The sequence below is a fragment of the Maylandia zebra genome, linkage group LG13 (assembly GCF_041146795.1).
Source record: "Maylandia zebra isolate NMK-2024a linkage group LG13, Mzebra_GT3a, whole genome shotgun sequence".
Taxonomy (NCBI): domain Eukaryota; kingdom Metazoa; phylum Chordata; class Actinopteri; order Cichliformes; family Cichlidae; genus Maylandia; species Maylandia zebra.
The window spans coordinates 13,933,225-13,953,351 of NC_135179.1; the positions used below are offsets into that span (position 1 = coordinate 13,933,225).

General features: G+C 39.4%; 1 protein-coding gene across 1 annotated transcript; it reads left to right on the forward strand.

The window, feature by feature from the left end:
• The first annotated feature begins 117 nt into the window (after nucleotides 1-117).
• Nucleotides 118-19,581, forward strand: pibf1 (progesterone immunomodulatory binding factor 1). Its single transcript, XM_004551496.3, has 18 exons — nucleotides 118-631; nucleotides 783-883; nucleotides 1,605-1,803; nucleotides 1,899-2,018; nucleotides 3,315-3,448; nucleotides 4,060-4,168; nucleotides 4,277-4,396; nucleotides 4,487-4,548; nucleotides 4,795-4,920; nucleotides 5,112-5,210; nucleotides 8,864-9,029; nucleotides 12,628-12,778; nucleotides 13,105-13,195; nucleotides 13,730-13,832; nucleotides 16,154-16,284; nucleotides 17,137-17,221; nucleotides 18,953-19,135; nucleotides 19,404-19,581. Exons 1-18 carry the CDS (start codon nucleotides 365-367, stop codon nucleotides 19,455-19,457), a joined length of 2,301 nt encoding a protein of 766 aa, XP_004551553.2. The 5' UTR covers nucleotides 118-364; the 3' UTR covers nucleotides 19,458-19,581.
• The last annotated feature ends 546 nt before the right edge of the window (nucleotides 19,582-20,127 follow it).

Consider the following 20,127-nt stretch of genomic DNA (forward strand, 5'->3'; position numbering starts at 1 on the left):
AAACAGTTGAATTATTTGTCGCTGTTGTTATTATAGCGACCCCCGTGTTAGGAGGGGGTACTGCACGACGGTATATCGTTATCACGTACAGAGAACTCTATGGCGATTGCACTTCACGGTTATTACTACAGAGGGCGCTGTAGCTGAACCCACATAGAAGTCGAGCCGGTGGCGGCTAGCAGGCAGCTCAGAGCGGGACCCTTGAAAACAAAAACAATTCTGTGGCTTCTCTTTTTGAGTCCGGGGTGTCACTGCAATTCAGCATGAAGTTCATGTCCTCTTTGTTTAACGCTGGTTGCCAGTGTTTAGTTGTTTAGCCAGAGAGGTACCGAGGAGTCAGAATCAGGATTCAAAACGATACAAAATGCCTCCGAAGAAGCAGCATCTCAAGCCGACTGCAGCCAACGTCTCCAGCTCTTTGGACCTAGAGTCTGAGGACATCAGCTTGGAGACTACCGTGCCCACCACCGAGGATGTCTCCTCGTCCGACGAGCAGCGGAACGGCTCCCAGAAGGTGACCCGCCAGCTGATCGAGAGGAAGGAGCTGCTGCACAACATCCAGCTGCTTAAAATCGAGCTATCTCAGAAGAATCTCATCATAGACAACATGAAGGCCGATCATATGTCAAAGGTAGACTTGGGGTGGGAAATGGAGACAGTGTTTCTGCAGATAACTTTTCCCCTGGTTAGGAGAAAAACGACCTGGTACTGCAGCATCATTGTTGCAGTAATAGTTTTGTGATTGAATTAAAGCGTCTATAATAAAATATCTGGTGTTTCAGATTGAGGAGTTGGAGGAGAGGCTGAATGACGCCCTGCATCAGAAACAAGTGTTGGTCCTAAGACTGGATAACCAGCTGAAACTTACTCAGGAGGAGAACAGGTGAGAAAGGACACAACCAGAGCAGGGGTTTCATGACTAGTTATATTTTCCGAGACATAAAGACTTAAATTGAAGTCTTTATGTGTGCATATAAAGCAGCACTCTTATAGACGTGGCCCCTGCCCCCATATCTCATTGTATTACATCACACAAGGATGTTGTGTCTGCCCTGTGCCCTTTGTAGCATCAGTGTCATGTTTGGGAGCAAGAAATGCATATACAGCTCAGGCTATTGAGCAGTATTTCCAACAAGGCAAGGTTGACATGGTTTTGACACGTACAGTGCGTGAATAATTGATACAGTATGTCCAGTGATTGATAATTTATATATCGGACAATTATATCAGATATATCAGTTATCCGTGCACTGCACGTGTCTAAACCATGTCAACCTTGCCTTTCTAACTTTGTATACAAACTGCTTAATCTGAACCATTTCTAATCCTGTTGGATCTGGGATTGGAGGTCAAGGTCTTATGGCGATGCCAGGCAGGAGGAAAACAGGAATACCACAGAGAAGATTGATGGATGCAGTGAAAGAGGACCTGCGTGTTATGCATGTTAAAGTACACAATTATGTGTGCTTTAACGTGCATAAGCAGAGCTTCTATAGTGCATTGTAATGTAATTTCTAACTAATACAACTACATATACCCTCCGTCCCATCATTTAGCTGCTGAGGTCAAATGTCAACTTTGTTAAAAAAGGCTGTCATCACCAGGAAGCAGCAGGCTCTGCGTAAGCAGGAGATGGAGGCCATCCTGCTCAGGCAGCAGCAGCTGGAGGAGACTAACCGACAGCTGTGTGAGAAGGCTGGAGAACTGAGGAGATCTCTCAGGGATCTGGACCTCTCCCAGGACAGATACCAGGAGCTTCGTGGTCTTCCTGAGGACAAAATATCTATACAGGAATATGTAGCTGTGAGTATGAGGTGGTCTTCTATTGGTCATTAGAAAGGACAACATATAAAGAAATCAAGAAACAAGGTGACGTTTTCTTTGTGCTGTGTCCCTAGATGCGTTTCTATGAGGTAGTGACTCCTCTGCGGGCCCAGCTGGTTGAGCTTAGTCTGAAGGACAGCAGTGTAACAGAAGAGCTGGGTATGCACAGAACCAAGATGAAGACACTGATTGAGGTAAAACACACAAACCCAACCTAGCAGCACTTGTGCAAAGTGTTCACATAATTGTTTACGTAGCATATCAAACACTTGTTCTTTTTTGTCTTTATTTTCTTTTGTTATGTTTAAAGCAACATACTTGAAACACTCAGACTTTGAGTCACTTGTTTAGGAAATGTAAAAACAAAGATCCCAGATGGTCAAGGTGTGCTAAAAGCGTCAATCGTAGCGACTTTTCAGTGGTCATGTTAAAAACTGCAGTGTTGAGAATGATATTGGTGTGAGTTAAACAAAAACAGTACAGTCAATACAACTACCAGACACCCCGTAGGCATGCATGACACAATGATGAGAAAATGCTGTTTCATGCTGACAGCAGGGTTATAATATGCCAAAAAAATGTCATGAATTCAGACTCGGGCTGCTGGAGGGATGTTGGCTAAGCAGTTTTCACCCTAAGGAGGTGAATGTGAGAACGCAAATGTCTGACACAGTCGGACCAGACATGCTGGTATTTAACTTGACGGTTCCATAGTAAAAAGTAGGCATGCTGTTGCTTTGTTACAGATAGTAAATAGCACAGGTAATATTCCTGTACTGCATTACTGAGTGGATATCATGTGTGCTTCCACATGTGCACTATCCAAACAGCATGCTTGTATTACCCACACAGTAGTGTGGATGTCTTAAAAGCAGACTATTTCCTTGTGTTCGGAACATCTGAGAATGGGAAAACTGTGGAAAATATCCTGTCCTAATTCTCTTCTTGGCAAGAGATGCTTTAAGATGAAAATGCCACAGGGCATCTAAACATTGCTGTGTGACAGGTGATTTTACTTTTTTTTTTTTTTCTTTTTTTTTTAAACGTAGACGTCCCGCACCCTGAAGAACACACAAGCCAATACATGCTAGTGTACATATTCTAATTCCTCTAGCTCACTAAAAACAAAGGCCTTTTTATCAGTTGCTCCTACATTGAGTGCCTGGACTGGATTCTTCCTGAAATCCTAATCTTTCAGTTTTTCGTTATTATTCCTTCCAGTGTCCAAGGAATACTAGTAGCAGAATTCCTAGTATTTCTTTCGGATGCCTTATTTTCTTGGCAAGGTTTCGGTTTGTGATTTGGAGACGTCTGGCTGTAAAATTGCGCATCACCTCGTGCTGAATGCGGGAATGTGTCTTATCACATCTAATAATAATAATGCTAATGCTAATAATGATGATGATAATGCTAATAATAATAATAGTCGTAGTAGATAAGGTGCTTCTTGTATTATCAGTATTGTCTTTTCTGTGCATGTGTCCTCAAAGAGCTACGAGGAAGAGCGGCGGTTGCGTACAGAGCTGGAGATGAGGAGTCAGAGATTGACCTTAGAACTGGCTGACACCAAACAGCAGATCCAAGATGGCGACTACCGCAGAGAAAACTACCCAAACATCAAACGGTGTGTTTGCTTATGTGACATTTGCTAATCAGAGGTCAGCTTATGAGCTTTCTATATTTCCCACGAAGGCCACAGTACATATTTTAGGCTCTGTCCTTGTCCCAGAAACACAATTTTTAAACAGTACATGGGGAAAAAATGCAGAACTGTATTGTAGATTTAAGAGCAGCCCGCTGCTTTTTCTTCTATAACAGTAATGAAAGAACACATTATAAATTTGACTACTGTGAGTCAGATCCTTTGAAAACAGTGCATTGTAACATTTGATACTGGCGTTGAAACACTTAATGGATCGTCTGGCGTAACAGCATGTCTGTAATAGATGTGGTGGAAAAGTAGGACGCCAGGAGCCTTTGTGTTTTATTTAAAAAAGGAAAACCAGCCGTCAGTTTTTGTTTGCTATCATTTTAATTACTTTAATATTATGTAATGTTTCAAAGAGCAGCATTTCACTATGATATTATCTAATAAACTGGAAACAACAAGCTCCAAACCCCTTTTCCCCTCAGAAAACAACAAGTAGGAGATGATGAATTTAAACTTACCTTTATATTAAAATTTTGAACTTGTAAGTTTAAATTTGTGTCCACTCCTGATGTTGTGTTTTATAGAGAGCGCGACAACTTTGAAGCAGAGCTGAAGGAGTTAAAGAGGAGATATGAGGCCGTAGACTTGTCTCACGCTGCAGTGACCAGAGAAAGGGACACACTCAGCAAAGAGGTGCATCACACAGATGCTTTCCTCGTAATACCCTCTAAATCTTTCTTTCATGGTTCTGTGTTAATAGTTTTTTGTTTTTTAAATGTATTCTTCCTTCGTGTCCTCCAGGTGGCAACATTGCAACAATCAGTGACACTCCTGCAGAAGGACAAGGAGTACCTGCACAGGCAGAATGTGGAACTCAGTGTTCGCTGTGCACATGAAGAAGACCGCCTGGAGAGATTGCAGGTTCAGACAGTTCTTTGGCAAAATGCTTATAGTAACACAAGAAGTCCCCGTGTGGTTTGCTTTCACCTTTGTTTCTGTTTTTTTGACCAGGTACAATTAGAAGACACTAAAAAAGCCAGGGAAGACGCCTATGAAAAATATGTAGCATCCAGGTTCGGCTTTGCTGTTTTTGTTCTTTTATGCTTCTCATAAGAAGCCACTATTCTAGTGCTTTGATATGGAAGAAGTAAGCTGTGCAAGTATTATAATAGTCAATAAAAATTAGATGATGATACGCAGTATCTGCCAGCTGTATTCTGATCTCAGTTCTTATGACCTCACCCACATGAAGAAAGCTTCTGCGTATAATGCTCTGTTCATTTAAAAAAAACATTTTTTTTATCTTCTTTTCTCTACAGAGACCACTACAAGTCAGAATATGAGAGCAAATTAAGAGAGGAGTTGGAGAACATCAGGCTGAAAACAAGTCAGGAGATAGACAACCTGCAGAGAACCTCCAGGGAGATGTATGAGAGGGAAAACAGGTATCAGCGTCTTTTAGTATAACTGCTGAAAAACTGAATATCAGGGGTGCTGTTTAAACCAAGTATGTTACAATGTAACAGTACCTCAAAAACTAAGAAAATAGCAGCATATCTTCGAATGATTAAAATCATTGCTTTCCACAGGAATGAGAGTGTCTTTCAACTGTGTGCGTGTGTGTGTGTTTGATCAGGAACTTGCGCGAGGCCAGAGACGGCGCGGTGCTGGAGAGAGACCGAGCAGTGGCTGCTGAGAGAGATGCCCAGTCCAGATATGACCAACTGCTGGAGCAGTGAGTTTTATCATCTGTCACATGCTTAAAGCGCAACACTGACATGTTTTGTTTTTTTTCCCCTGTCACTCCATGTCATGCACAGAAGTCAGAAGTCTCCCTTTAGGTCATTTTTGTAGTCAAGAAGATAAGTGGAAGTTATTTTATTGATTATTAATAAAATTCTCTCAGTCTTAATTTGATTAAAAAACAAAGAGAGAGAGTGCTAAAAAAGTAAGTGGGAAAATGGGACTGTCTGTGCACCTTGTTAAATGCATGTTAGGGGTAACTTCTTTTATTTTTTCTTGTATAAACTAGATTTTTAATGCGGTTCAAAATGGGAGGTTTTAAATAACATGAAAACTGGTAGTTTTAGAATAAATATCAACATTTTTATCCGTGCAAGCAGCGATATAATGAGTACAAATTCTTAGTTACAATTGAAAATACCACACATGAAAGTGGAAAAAAGTGCTTGGTCACATGATTACATACTTTAGACCAGCGGTCCCCAACCCCCGGGCCTCGGACCGGTACCGGTCCGTGAGTCGTTTGGTACCGGGCCGCGAGAGTTGAGGCTCAGGTGTGAAATGTATAGTTTTCAGGGTTTTTATCTCTTTTCAGCGTTATTTTGTTATCGTTTTTATCGTTTACTCGGTTCCTTGGTCTTTTCACGTGTGTTATGAATAAATTTTCTTTTTTTCAGTACCGGTACTAGTTTTATTTTGTTGTATTTATCCGCGACACCTTAAAGGCCGGTCCATGAAAATATTGTCAGGCATAAACCGGTCCGTGGCGCAAAAAATGGTTGGGGACCGCTGCTTTAGACTACTAAAATCTATTTTTGTTTCCAGCTGCATGAGAAAGATTTGTTAATGTGACAGGTAGCGTCGTGGTTAGTTAACACCTTCCAATGTTGGCTACTTAAGAAACTCTACCTGAGGGTAACTGAGGGCATCTGGAACGACTCTTTGTTGTCGTTGTTAACCATGAAATATTTGGAACCCATTTGCATAATTCATTGTATTTTGTGTTTGCCAGCCAAAGAAGCCAAAGAAGCCAAACTAGTTTGATTAATAAAGTCAGCTTGATTGCTGTGCTTTTTATAAAGATTAAGTTCTCACCGTGTTTCTTCTGTTTCTTTTAAAGCTGTGAGCTTGTACTTGCTTTGACGCTGACATGCGAGCCACTGGCCGCCTGTCATTAGCAAATGTTGTGGGCGCGGCAGGACTTTGGTGGCTGTGGTTTACCATCTCTTACTAAAGATCACATGAAGGCTTTGCTGTAGCAGAGAGATCAAAAGGTTGCTCGGAAGTCAGTTTACTTTATAAAAAGAGGTCCTAAGCAGCCAGTGTCTTGGCCTGTAAAAGCAGAAACAGCACAGGTAAAAAGCAAAATGAGGCACCGATTATTTGGTGGCACTGACGATATTTGCTGAGGAAATAAGATGAGATTTTGAAATTGCTATTAAGAGAAAGTGAGTTTAGTAATCAAGTTTTGTTGCCTTTTAATGCTTAAACTATGTGGGGTTTTTTCAGATTTTGTAGGTTTTAAAAAAAAAAAAATGAAGTTGTTTTTCTAGTATATTTTTTCCTTTTCCACCCTCCTTCTGAGTGATTAGTGTCTGACCAGCTAGTCTCTATCTCTGCTCCAGGCCACAGAGGCCATCTCAGTATAGCCTGGAAAGGTGCCTCTGGGCCACAGCCTTGTAAGAAGTTTTAAAAATTGCATGAAAATTGCTACAGAAATATTGTGAGCCCTGATGAACACGCCAGCACATAAATACTTAAGGTGTAAGATTTCTTTTTTATTGGAGGTAGCATTTCAGTCGTGTCATTAGTCACATGGTATGTGTCTTTGCACCTGATTTCTCAAGACTCCCTTTTGAAACCACATTTTAAAACTAACAATTATTTACGTGGAGAAATTTCTTTCTGCACCATCAAGAATTCTCATTTCTCATGTCATAAATCTTTATTTTTTTCACTTTAAGTGTCTCTGCAACACACAAACAGAGCCACTTACACAGCAGCAGCAGCAGCAGCAGCAGTAGTAGTGTCCCAGTCCTGGGTTACTACTACATGCCATGCATTTCTCTACATCCAAACCACCAGCTGTTAGTCTTTCCATACACACACACACACATACACACACATGCACAAAGTCATTTCACTCTCCCTTGGACTCTCTCTACAGCGATCACATTCCCTCTCTACATCACATCGCAAGCCAGCAATGACAGATGCTAGCCTCAAGCCCTTAACCCCTAACCCCACGCATGCCCCTATTTCTGGGGCAAAGAATGAGGGTGAGAAGCCTGAAATGGCGTCAGTTAATTTAAGCCTAAAGGGCCAGCTTGAACCTTAGCGATCCGATTGTCCAAAACAAAGGCAAAGTGTTGAGCACAGTTTTCCGTTTTCACCTTCCTGACAGACTTTGCTGCAGCAATGCTGCCTTGGGTAGCTTGAGTGTCACGTACTCTTATTTGCCACTGTCATAAATTTGCCATTTAAAAGCACAAGAATAAATGCAGCTAATGAGCCTTCCGGAAGGGTAGCATTGTTTTCCAAAGAAATTTTTACTTCTTTGCTTCCATATTGCGGCCACGATGAATAAAAGAAGGCGTAAAATGTCCACCATGTGTACACGTCTATCACTGTGAGCACATAGCTCAGGCCTGCGCACTATGGATGATGAAATCTTATCAGGTCAGCTGTAATCGAGAGTTATTAATATTATCCAACCAACCTCCACGACTTGATGGGGTCTGTGTGTGCATGCTCGAACACTGCCTAGGGAGGAGAAGTGAGCTTGAAACTGTTGTCTGCTCGTGTTGTACTTTAAAGGCTGCAGAAAAATCGTTGCCCTTTTTTAATTAGTCACGAAAAAATTGAGTTTATAATTTCTCTCGAGCGGGAAGTGATATCTTCAAGTTATTTTTCTTACTCATCTAACAGTCTTACACATGCTGCTCGATTCATCAGGATCCATTTGCTGTTTCAGCCTGATAAATGACTGGAAAGATTAAAATAACCAACCAGTTTGTTATGTCTTTGCATTTACATGCATAGAAAATTGGATCAAAATGAAAATAAAAGCACCTCTGTCTTTATATTCTATATCCGACATTAACTGCAGGGCACTTTCGGTCCCTTTGTTCTTGTCTAATTGGTTAGGTTATATGGAAAAACCTTTTACTGGTGCCAACTTAATCACTGTAGATGGAACAAAATCAAAAACTGCTGCAAGCACAACTGAAGAAATGGTAACAAGCAAACTTCCTGCTAAATGACTTTGTGTAGCGGTGGAGGCGCAAATTGAACTTCATTTCACAATAGTGTACAATGGGGAATTAAAGTATACCAACTGACAGCTTCTTTGCCAGTTTCCAAAGGAGCATGCTTTTAAGACATTTACCGCAAAATGTAATTGAGTCCCTGTTACGGAAGAAGTTGCAGCGTTTGTTTAAAACCACCGGGCATGCCTGAGCTCAACCACCAGCCTACAGCTGAGTTTACCTTTTGTGTGAGAAGCACACTGTGCTCCTTTATTATCTAGTCCACATAGTCTCTTTGTACCAAAACATGTTGTAGCATTTAAAAAAAAAAAATACAAAAATTATCTTTAATATCTAGTGAGGTGTGTGACTTTATCTCCATCTTTTCTTACTCTAGGTTCCGTCAGCTGCAGCTGGGTACAGACAGCCGGGTGGCAGAACTATCCAACCAGGCCAAGCTGCACTCTTTTGAAGCTGAGCGTGCTAATATGGTCAAGGATGAGACGGCTAAAGCCCTAGCTCAGTGTCAGCTGGAGTGTGAGAAACAGCAGAAGAAACTAGAGGTACTCAGACATAAAATGATGGGATACCCGATTACTAGTGTGTTTGTTTTACTTTCTGCTTGAGTTAATGTTACAGGTTGTTTATTCGTATTAGTAATTGGATTTCTCCTAGAATTTTTAAAAGCAGGTTCAGTGCATCCTGCTGAGGTCTGTGGAGCATTCATTACAGAGAGTAGCACACAACTTAAAAATTCTCTCAGTCTTCTTATTTAATTCAAGATTACCTCAGTCTGATTGTCACCTTGAACACTTCTTTGATAACAAAGTTGGTGCTTCTAGTCTACTCCTAATTATCAGTCAGTCAAAAATGATCTGTTTGGCACAGACGGGAGAAACGTTGCCCACAAACATACGATGTTGTTATTACAACCGAATATGCACAACTGAAGCCTAAAATCAAGTCCGTCCATAGTACTTAAAAATTAACACGGCTATCCGTCTTCATAAATCGCTCCAGTGGCTTCATTTTTATTTGTGTCCAATGAATCAAGCGTACTTATGAAAGAAGTACACTAAGTGCAATTAGTCCTTGATGTCTGGATGCACCTCTCATCACATCACGTGTTCTTAAAAGGAGAAAAATGCTTTATTTATTTATTTATTTATTTATTTATTTATTTTTAAATTAACGCTGTGATTGCAAGGCTTGCTTTTTGTCTCCGTCTGATCTTTCTTTTCTCCTGATCTATTTTTCGAGTAAATGTTGAAAAGGAAAAATGGTAAAAGGAAACAATTTCTAACAAGTTAATCCAAAAACAAAGTTTATGTAATCATGTATGTAATGGGAACAAAAATATACCCTACGTCTCAAGATATTACTCCATTATCCATCATTTGATTACGATGGTGGAACATTCATTCTGATTAAAAGTCCGTGTAATGCTTTGTAGTTCACCGTTGATTAAATCAAATGGGAAAAATCAGTTAAAAAATTTTCATTATCCCTTTAACGTATTTATCAGTGCTGTAATTACGCCATCTTCTCTTTTTAGTTAATTACTATCTAGCCATTATCTTATTTATCTTGTCATTATCTTATAAGCTGTATTTGAGCATGTGTTTCATTATGCATCTGCACATGAACTGAGGCATGGTGGAGAGACACACTCAGAGGGGTATGTAAGTGAAGGAACTCTATGTTTAATCTGAATGATAACAATATTGACCTGTGGCTTCAGTACATAAATAATGTTTAGGTACTTCTCCACAACTTCCCAGTATAGTGTACTGTGATTAAAAAGACAAGCGTCAAATAGTTCCTAGCTTCCTCTTTTTGCATTGGACATTGCATCTTTGTTACACTTACATGTTTCAGATCCTCAAATAAATTTTCTTTTAAACAAAGATAACCCAAGTAAATACAAAATGTAGTTTTTAAATTGTGATTTCATTTAGTCGGGGGAAAAAGAGTTAAACCCACCTGGCCCTGTCTGAAAAAATTATTGTCCTGCCTTTTTAAGTTGTTAATTAACTGTGAGAAAATTAACCACATTTATTTTGGAAAGCTAAGTTTAATTTCACTAACCACACCCAGGCCTGATTCCTGCCAGACCTCTTGAATCAAGAAATCACATGCCACCATCTAAAAAAGCTCAAGAAGAGATGAGAAACAATGTCATTGTCACTCAGTCTGGAAAAGATTAAAAAGCAATTTCCAAGGTAAGGCTTTGGAACTTCAGTGAACCATCGTGAGATCTATTAATTACAAACAGAGAACCTTCCCAGGAGTGGCCGTCCTACCAAATACTCTAAGAGTGCATCAATGACTCATCCAGGAGGACACAAAAGAACTGCAGACCTCATGTGTTTCAGTTAGGGTCAGCGTTCGTGATTCAACAGTAAGAAAGAGACTAGGAAAAATGGCCATGGGAGACTTCCGAGGAGAAAACTACTGTCGACCAAAAAGAACACAAAGGCTCATTTCATATTTGCCTAAAAACATCTTGATGATCTGTTGATGAAGACTTTTAGGAAAATTCTATGGACTTATGAGGGAAAACTTTCTGGAAGATTTGTGTCTCATAACACAAGCAACACAGCATTTCATAAAAGGAACATCATACAAACCGTCAAACGTGGTGCGGTGGTGGTGTAGTGTGATGGCCAACTGGTGGAACCGTGAAGCTCTCTACCACCTCTGAATGGCTACAAAACAAAGAAAAATGAAGGTTTTTGGAGTGACCTAGTCAAAAGCCCACATTTAAATCCAATTAAGATGCCTTGGAATGACCTTAAGCAGGCCATTCATGCATGAAAACCCACCTGTTTGGCTGAATTAAAATTTCTGAAAGTGCGGGCCAAAATTCCTGCACAGCAATGTGTAAGACTATTTCCAAGTTACTGCAATTCTTGCTTCCAAGGAAGGCACAGCCAGTTATTAGGTTAGGTTTAGATAGCTGTTTTTCTGTAACAAATGACATTGTCATTTAAAACCTGGCTGTCTTTTTCAAATACAAAAATTTGTTTCATAGTCTGAAACATGTAAGTGTGTCAAATATGTAAATGTACTTGTTCCCTACAAGCCTGTTGTTACGATGAATTTCTGCCTGCAACCATATATGAAACCTACAAGTAAAATATAAGCTCGATTGTGCAGCAAACTGTGTGGTAGTATGAGCATCAAACTGAGTTTGGCAAAACAGCATAGGCAAGAAGCAAAATAAGCAAAAGCAAAAAAGCACTCATCCAATCCAGGAAATTCTTGCCCCTCAGCTGTAAAAGTTTGATGGGGTATTGTCGTAACCTTGCTGGCTGGGCGGGCGGTTTAGACACTCAAGTTAACTTAGAAACGAGGTGACTTCTCATCTCAATGAACTTGAACTCAGGGTCAAGATCAGAGGTCAACCTTTTGGAAAATCGCCTCAAATTTATACGATAGGTGTCTTTACTAGCAGGCTGAGGCACAGCATTTTACATTTTCTTTCAGTCTCTATAAACTTGGCAGTATCAAAAGATTTCAAAGCCTTGTGTGTGTCCAGGGTTACCTTAACATTTATTAACCATTTTATCTTTGTATAGCGAAAGGTTTTTTGCTACTATGTTAGTTTGGGGTGGTGGGGAAAAATAAATCAATCAATAAAAAGTATTGGGATATTTTGCATGGTGATTTTTGTAGCTATACAGAGAGACCAAATATCAATATTATATTAAAATATTTTAAATACTCTGGGAATTCTAGAAGCAAGAGGGCTCATATCATGAGTTTTAATGCAGAGATTAGAATTTATATTAAATCGCCTCCATCAACAAACCATCCCACACTGGGATAGCTTGACATGGCAATGTTGCCATCAGTGCAAATGACTCTCTGTCAGTAAGCACAACTCATGGGGACTCAAGTCAACTCTTGTGGCAGTTGCACAGGTCATACGCGGCAGGTTTATGACAGGATTTACTGATAGCGTTGGCATGTTTGACAACCTCATTTTACAGCAAAACATAACTGAAGTGAGATAACTTTTATCATTTTGGAAAAAGCTGATCTTGATAAACTATAACTCTGCGGACATAATTTGGAAACAAAGGTGTTAAAGTGCAACTAAGAACAATAGTTTTGAACATTATTGTCTGTCTCTCTGTCTCTCCTCCTGCTGCTAAGCTCCTCACTCAGGAGTTTTACAGGCTACAAACTTCCTCAGAGAGGCGGGTAGCAGAGCTGCAGACTCAGAACGCTGAGCAGGCGTCTCGCCTGGAAACGTATGAAAAGCTCGAGCAAGAGCTGGACCAGGTCACCATGCAAGCCGCCGAAAGTAAGAGTATTGCATTATCTCTGTGGAAACAGCCACTTTAAACACATATCTGTGAAATCAGACAGACAAAAGCAAACAAGTGCACTCAACTGGAACCTAACATTGGAAAAATGTGTGTAATACAAATTACATAATAATCTTATTTGGGTAAGATGGGAGATTGACATAGAAAGATGGCAACAAAATCTTAATACAGTTTTATCTTTTGATCTTTTTAAATGCCTGAGCTTTGCAGGAAAAGAAAACAAACCACATGTTTGTACCTGTTTATCTTAATAGCCCCGCAGACATACTCTAATTCCAGTTGTACCATTATCTCTTATCAGTTGAGAATGAAGAAGAGGCAGAGAGGGTTTTGTTCTCATATGGCTATGGGGCAAATGTTCCTACAACGGCCAAAAGAAGACTAAAACAGAGGTATAGTACATGAAGCACTTCACTGCATTTCAAGCAAAGGATGCAACACAAATGTTTGTCTTTTAAGGTTTTGCATCCTGCATAAGATTTGCAAAACATATTTTGAGTGTTTAAAGAAATGCATCATTTATATTGTCATATATTCTTTTCCTTTGTATTTGATTTTGAATTTTGCCCTTTATGTTGCAATACTGGTAAACAATTTGCTGTTTATGCTTTAAATGTGACACATATCGTGCATCTTTGTGGCTTTCTTCTTTGGCGGTCACCCACACGGTGTCTTTTGCCTTGTGAACTAAACAGTTGTTTAACAGTAATTCCTTAGAAATACCAAACTAGAACATCTGGACATGTTTCCACTTAGTCTTTTATTTGATTTTTATCTCCAGCATGTGCAGCCAAAAGGCTAAATTAATCTCATTGCCTAGCAGCAGACTCTAGAAGATGCATTGTGTAAATACACACTAGTGTAATCTTGTTGATTTTTGTCTTGTTGATTGAAATTCCCATAACTTTTATGTGGCTGTTGTGCAGCGTTCACTTGGCCCGCAGGGTGCTGCAGCTCGAGAGGCAGAATACATCACTGAGGAGAGAGTTGGAAAGTCACAAGTCGCAGACGGGGCAGATATCTGAACAGGTAAACACCTGAAACAATATCAAGTTCCCTGGAGAACATCATTAATATGAGAGTGGTACTTGTTAATTTCTAAGGAAAACAAACTTGAAAGCATTTCAAGTCAGTACCTGCAAACACTTGTTTTCCCGCCGTGACAAAACTCCTACAGCGACTCTGCTTAAATTTATTCCACTTTTTCTGTCAAAGTCACAATGATTTACGTATTCCCTCTTGTAACAAAAGAAAGTCATTACAAAGCCCAACCTTGATGGCTCCTCTCTCATCTCTATTTACCTCCTCACATTGTCACGACTGTGGTATAATCACTTCTCTTTGAAAGGCTGCCATTGGAGCCGTGACATTAGGTCACATCTTGAAGAATGGAAAAAATGATTTTGGCAGAGTGTGCGTGTGTGCTGTACTAAGCCAAAGTTTTAGGTACTTCACAAGGGTAAGCATGACAGTGACCACAAATATATCCATAACGGTGAATCCTGATCTCAACGGCGCTGAATTTGCGTAAAGAGAAAGAAGCACCTGCCACAGGTTAAGTCCTCAGAAGTGGCATGGCGAGTTCTCCTGGAAGACGTGCCAGGTGTCTTTAAAAATTATGCGCAAGTGAGCTTAGGAGGATTTTTATTTTCTTCTTAACTACTGCGTAGTTGTGTAAGACTTTATTTGTGGTATTATTTCTTTCATATCATCCTCAGGGCCAAACTTTTGCACAGTAGTGAGTATCATCCAACCCACTTAGGGACACATTGTGATGGTCCCCTGCTTTTTTTCTGAATCTTCTGTCAACATTTAACAATGAAACTGTCAGATTCCACGTTTGAAGTCAAATGACGAAAATGGCAGGTTGTTTAAAAACAAACAGCATGCATTGCAGACTTTGTATGAGAAGAATGTGAAGTTAGTCATAATACCTGTCAAACGTTGTTGATACAGTGGGAAGTATTGCCAAAAACCATGACAGCCATTGAGCTTTTGTTGCGTTTGGCAGTATGTTGCGTTTGTGTATGAGTGTGCAACACTGAAGCTTAAAGTTTGGGTGTGTGAATTCTCTCTGTATACAAATGTGTATGTAAAGTCACGTGTCTGCCACTCGTGCACTAATGGGAAATTTTATCCAGGAAGACTTGGAATTATAAGCCTGATAGCTCTGTCAGCCAAATGTGCTTGTGTTTCCTTTCTTTTCTTCTTCTTTCTCCTCACTCATTATTATAAACTCAATGAGAGGAGAGGTTGTGCAAGCCAGAATGGGCAGGATTTAAATAAGCCAACCATTCAACTGTCAGCTGTGATCAACTGGCATTCATCTGGAATAACTCATGATTCACTGACTATACAAGAAAAGAAGAAGAAAAAATTATACTTCCTTTTCACTAGAAAGGCTCAGGGTGTTAACTGCTAAACCACCCACACGAATGCCCTGACTAACTAACGATTGTCCTTAGCCTCCACCCAGTTCTACTCACTATCGGCCAGTTGTAAAAGCCGTTTAATGTTTAACACCCATACTTTATCTAGTGTTCAGCAGATTTTAAGAACAATACCAACTGATGGATATGTTTTGTTTTGTTTTTTTCATAAAAAGCTTGAAGTTTAGATATGCCTTCATAAAAACTCACTTTTATGCAAGTTTCTCCTGATGAGATCAGAGATGCCATGACTGTAGATCTTGCATCATTCAGAAATATTTGCTAATATTTTAGTTGATATAATTTTATAATGTGAACTAAAACCAGTTTCTAAAGAGAATTACTTAACTGGTGTGACATTAGTTTATCAATTACTGTGCACTGTACTGAGCCACCGCTGATTTCTTTATATTTTGCTTCTAAGCTGTCAGACGTTCTTGTAATATATTTTGGTTTTTTTTATAAATTGATTTTCACTACTAGTTTTCTAAAGGTCTTTTAAAGGTTTTTTTTCTCATTTTTGTGGAAATTGGCTGCTTTTTCACTCTTTTTCCATCAAGTTATCGTACCTGACCATTTCCAGGGGAATGTTTTTGTTTAAGCCACTTAACACTGACCTATGAATCATTCAAGCATAATAAAGGCACCTAACTTAAGGAATGAGGTAGTGTTGTGTCTACACATAGCAGACAACTTTGCAAAGAACCTGTTTTAAATTGCATCTTTGAGCACTTTGTTACTAGCCGTGTGTTGTGAAAAACACATTTTTTTCTAATTTCTTTAGTTGAATCTTTGAAAAATGCCGGAGATAACAGTTTGACAGACCCATGAAAAATTTACACAAGTCAAACGAAACATTACATACGTGAAGTAATTGCTCTCTAACTGCTCAGGTTAACACATACTTTGTTTTTTCCACAGTTGTTGGCCGCCAACCAGCTGTTACAGCAGACGCAGCAACCTTATAGTTACTTGATTGAGACGGTGAGACAAAGGGATGCACAGATCAGCATACTGAAGGAGCGTGTCACCTCACTTGAGGGCAATGTCAGGTACAAATACTGCATACTACATTTAAAAAAAAAAAAAAAAACATTCATTCACGACCTTTTCATCTGAAGGTTGTTCAGCCTTCTCTCCTTCTTGGAAAGCGTCCTTTGCTAATTTGTTTGGTTAAACTTTGTATCTTGTAAATCACTTGATACAATAGTCTCATCTTTTGTCCCTTTCACACCTAGCCCATTATGTCTGTGCAAACCTGCATGCGTGCATGTAAGTCCCCACATGAGTGCATTTACAGGTTCTTGGCAATGACCTAAATTGCTGTTGTGCCCTCTCTATTTTAGCCTGTCAAAAATGCAAATTGACAGACTGCAGGTTTTCTCTTGCTGTGTGCTACCACGGAGCGCTCACCAGGTGCAGGAACAAGAAGGGTTAAAAAAAAAGAAAAAGGTTAAGAAAAATGCTGTCAGACGTTCCCTGTCGGAAACATTTAAGTTTTCTCTGTGGGTCTGCAAGGTTAACCTGTTTGGCTGCAGATGCACAGCTCAGGAGAATTTTACGTGATGCACTGAAGTCCTGTTGCTTTTATTATTATGAACGTTTTTGTTTATTTTTGCATACACAAATGAATGAACATTCAAATTACGATGCATACCACACCTTCACATCTGATCCTGTGTGTCCCATCTCCTGACCTGACGCTAAAGAGCAATAAAAAAAACTAAAACCCACTAAATCTGCTTCATGAAGGACATTAATATTACCGTTTCTGCAGTCTTTAAATATTTTTGTTCAAGACATGTTAATATTTTACTACATATACTTACTGAATAAATATTAAGTGTACTTTTTGTATTAACTAGAGATCTGATCTCTCTGTCTGTGTTTGATTATGACCTCAGTTCTCTGAGGAAAGAGCGGACCGCTCTGGAACAGGTGAAAAATAACATGGCCGCTGATCTGGAGCGACTTCTCAACCATCAAGAGGTACACAAAGGGACAGTGTTGGTTACTGGTTGTGTTTTGTTTAGTGTTTATGTGATTGTTAGCAATCAATTTGCTGAATGCTTTCTGATGATATCAAGATATAAAATATTCGTAAACTGAGTGGGTGGTACATTTATTCGAAAAGCTACATTGCTATTTATATTATCAGTGGTTGTATGGAGTTTTTGTTGGAGCTTTTTTTTTTTTCAAACCCCACACAAATAGACTCCAGGGGGCTTAATTATAAGCTGCAGTGATATTTCAATAGCACATCACTGTAAACATAAAAAAGCCAGAGTATTCTCTGAAAGTAAGGTCACAAAATGAAAAGTGAGAAACAAGAAAGAAAGAAAGACAGACAGACAGACAGACTGGTTGGTTGGTTGGTTGGTTGGTTGGTTGGTTTCTTAGTTTCAAAGTGTTGGATCAACTTCATCACACAACTGACGTAAACAGTAAAACCCCCAAACAGCAGTCACCTCTTCCAGCTCAGCATGTTGTTTTCTTCTGAAGTGCAGACAGAAATGTGGCAATTCTGAGCTCAAATCACAAGAGTTTACTTGTAGCTAAACCAGATTGTAAAGCAAGCTGTAATTTGATCACATCATCCGCTGCAGGGATGAGACACAATTTCTTTTTTTCTTTCTCCTACAAGCTCATGACTTAAACCTCAGAGTTTTTTATTGTTTTTTTTGGCAATGTATGAGTTTAAAACCTAAAGAGATTACATTTATTTTTTGTTATAGTACTCCCCAGTTTGCATGAATTTAATGACTAATGATTGCAGATCTAGTTTTCGGTGATGAGGTTTTGCAGCTGTTACCTGCGACATCCACTGTATTGTCTGAGTGTATCTTGCTCCAGGTGGGTACCGTACCTGTTAATCCATGCTTCAGTGGAACAACACATATAAAGATTTAATATCTCTCTTTAATTATGGCCCCAACAGTCTTTGGTAAATATTTAGGAATTTTCCTTTATAATATCCTAGAGCTCAAGTCTTCTTTAAATAAATAAATAAATGAACACAAACCTAATTATAATTTAATCAGATAATTCACACAATTTTTTTTTCTTAAAAACAAAACGTTTGGTATTTTTGTCTGAAATTTAACGGTATTAATCAATTATAAGTAATAGCTGCTGATTAATTTAATGTTGATCTTTACACCGGAGAATTTAGTGCAGCGTCTTAATGATCGTAGGCACGCGTGCGCGTACACGCAGGAGTATGTTCCCAAGCAGGCCGTTTGCTGTATGAAGTATGTGCCCTGTCATAGACAGCTGTTCCTCAGCTTGGCTATTTGGGATGCCACTAGCGTGTGTGTGTGCTCTAGTGTGTGCGTGTGTGCTCGTGCGTGTGTGCGAGATGCCAGGGCTCATGTCCTCAGAGGTGATAAATAGAACCGTGAAATGGCCGAGAGTCCCCCTCTCTGCCCTGCTGCTGTTGCCGCTGCTGCCATCCCTGCAGACCCTTAGTGCAAGTCGTCCCATCGCTGGACTGTGTTTGGTTTCTTCGACCTGAATTCTTGAAAGCAAATGTTTCACAAAACATTAATAAAGATAAAAGAGAAGAATTACTTTTTTTTTTTTTGTTAAATCAAACGATTATATAGTTGAAATCTGTGGCCTTTTGGACTCTACACTCCCAGTAATTTCTCATACACTCCTTCATTTATTGTTTTACTCTTGTTTCCTCTTTTTTCTTTTATGAACTGTGCGGTTTTCCAGGAGTTAGCCATGATGAAGCAGGTCCTGATCAGCATGCGGTCCAGACAGGCAGACGCTCTAAACCTGTTGGAAACAGATAAAACTGGTATCAGGACTTCTGGATTGGGGAAAAAACAGCAGTCCAAACGTATCAACAGGACAGCAGAAGAAGAATCACCAAACAAACCCAAACCCACTGTGTTTGTAAGTGACTGTTGTAGCACCACCCTTTTTATGAGTCACACCATGTGAACGTGCTTAGACACATGTTAGGACAAAGCAATAGAAATAAAAGGATGAACAGTTTTTTAAAAAATCATTTAGTGAAATAGAAGTTTTTCAGTGAAGTTGGCTAACTGAGCATATGTTCTAGTATGTAGCCATGAGTCATGAGAAAGTCAAATAGATGAGAGTATATTAACAAATCTCTTTCACTTTTCATATTATTTCTTTCTCTTATTTTCATTTACAGACAAATAAAGAAGTTCCCGATTGGTACCAAAAGCAGAAGTGGAAATCCAAGTGACCGTTTGTGTCATGACTGGAGCTCAGGACCTTTGTTTTTAAATTTTAGGTTTTGTCTAGACCTTTGTAAGTTACAGTTCATTTCATTGCTTGATTGCTTTTCAAATACAAAGGCACAAACAGTTTGAACTGTCTAAGTGTTTTGTTTTTCTCATCCTTTGTTAAATATTGTTCATGGGATAAATTATCTGTGTGCTGGTCCAGAGATATTACCTTCCACAGGGTACACATTCCAAGCTAACTGAAGGCCCAAAAATTCCTCTTTTTTGGCAGTGGCCTGTTTTATTAGGTCTGTCTATCATTATTTTCTCATCTTTTCCAAGTTTGCAGATACTGCTCGCTACAAACAACACTGCAGGAACCTTAGCCTTTGATTTGCACAAGCTGAGGTTCCTTAAATAGAGACATAGTAGGCATACCTTTATTATTTCTGACCATGTTCTTATCGGTGTCATATTAAATTTGGGCGGGCGGCTAATGCGAAACTGGTTTGTCCCTTTTCAGGAGTTTTGTTATCCTACATGTGATGTTAAAACTCGCATAAGAAGTAGTAGTAGATCTGTGGAAAAGGTTTCATAAACCTCAAGAGTAGAAAGGCTACAATACACTCAACTAAGAAAATATCAGAAAATCAGTTTTGGAAGAGAAAATGTCAGCCAGATGAACTTGAG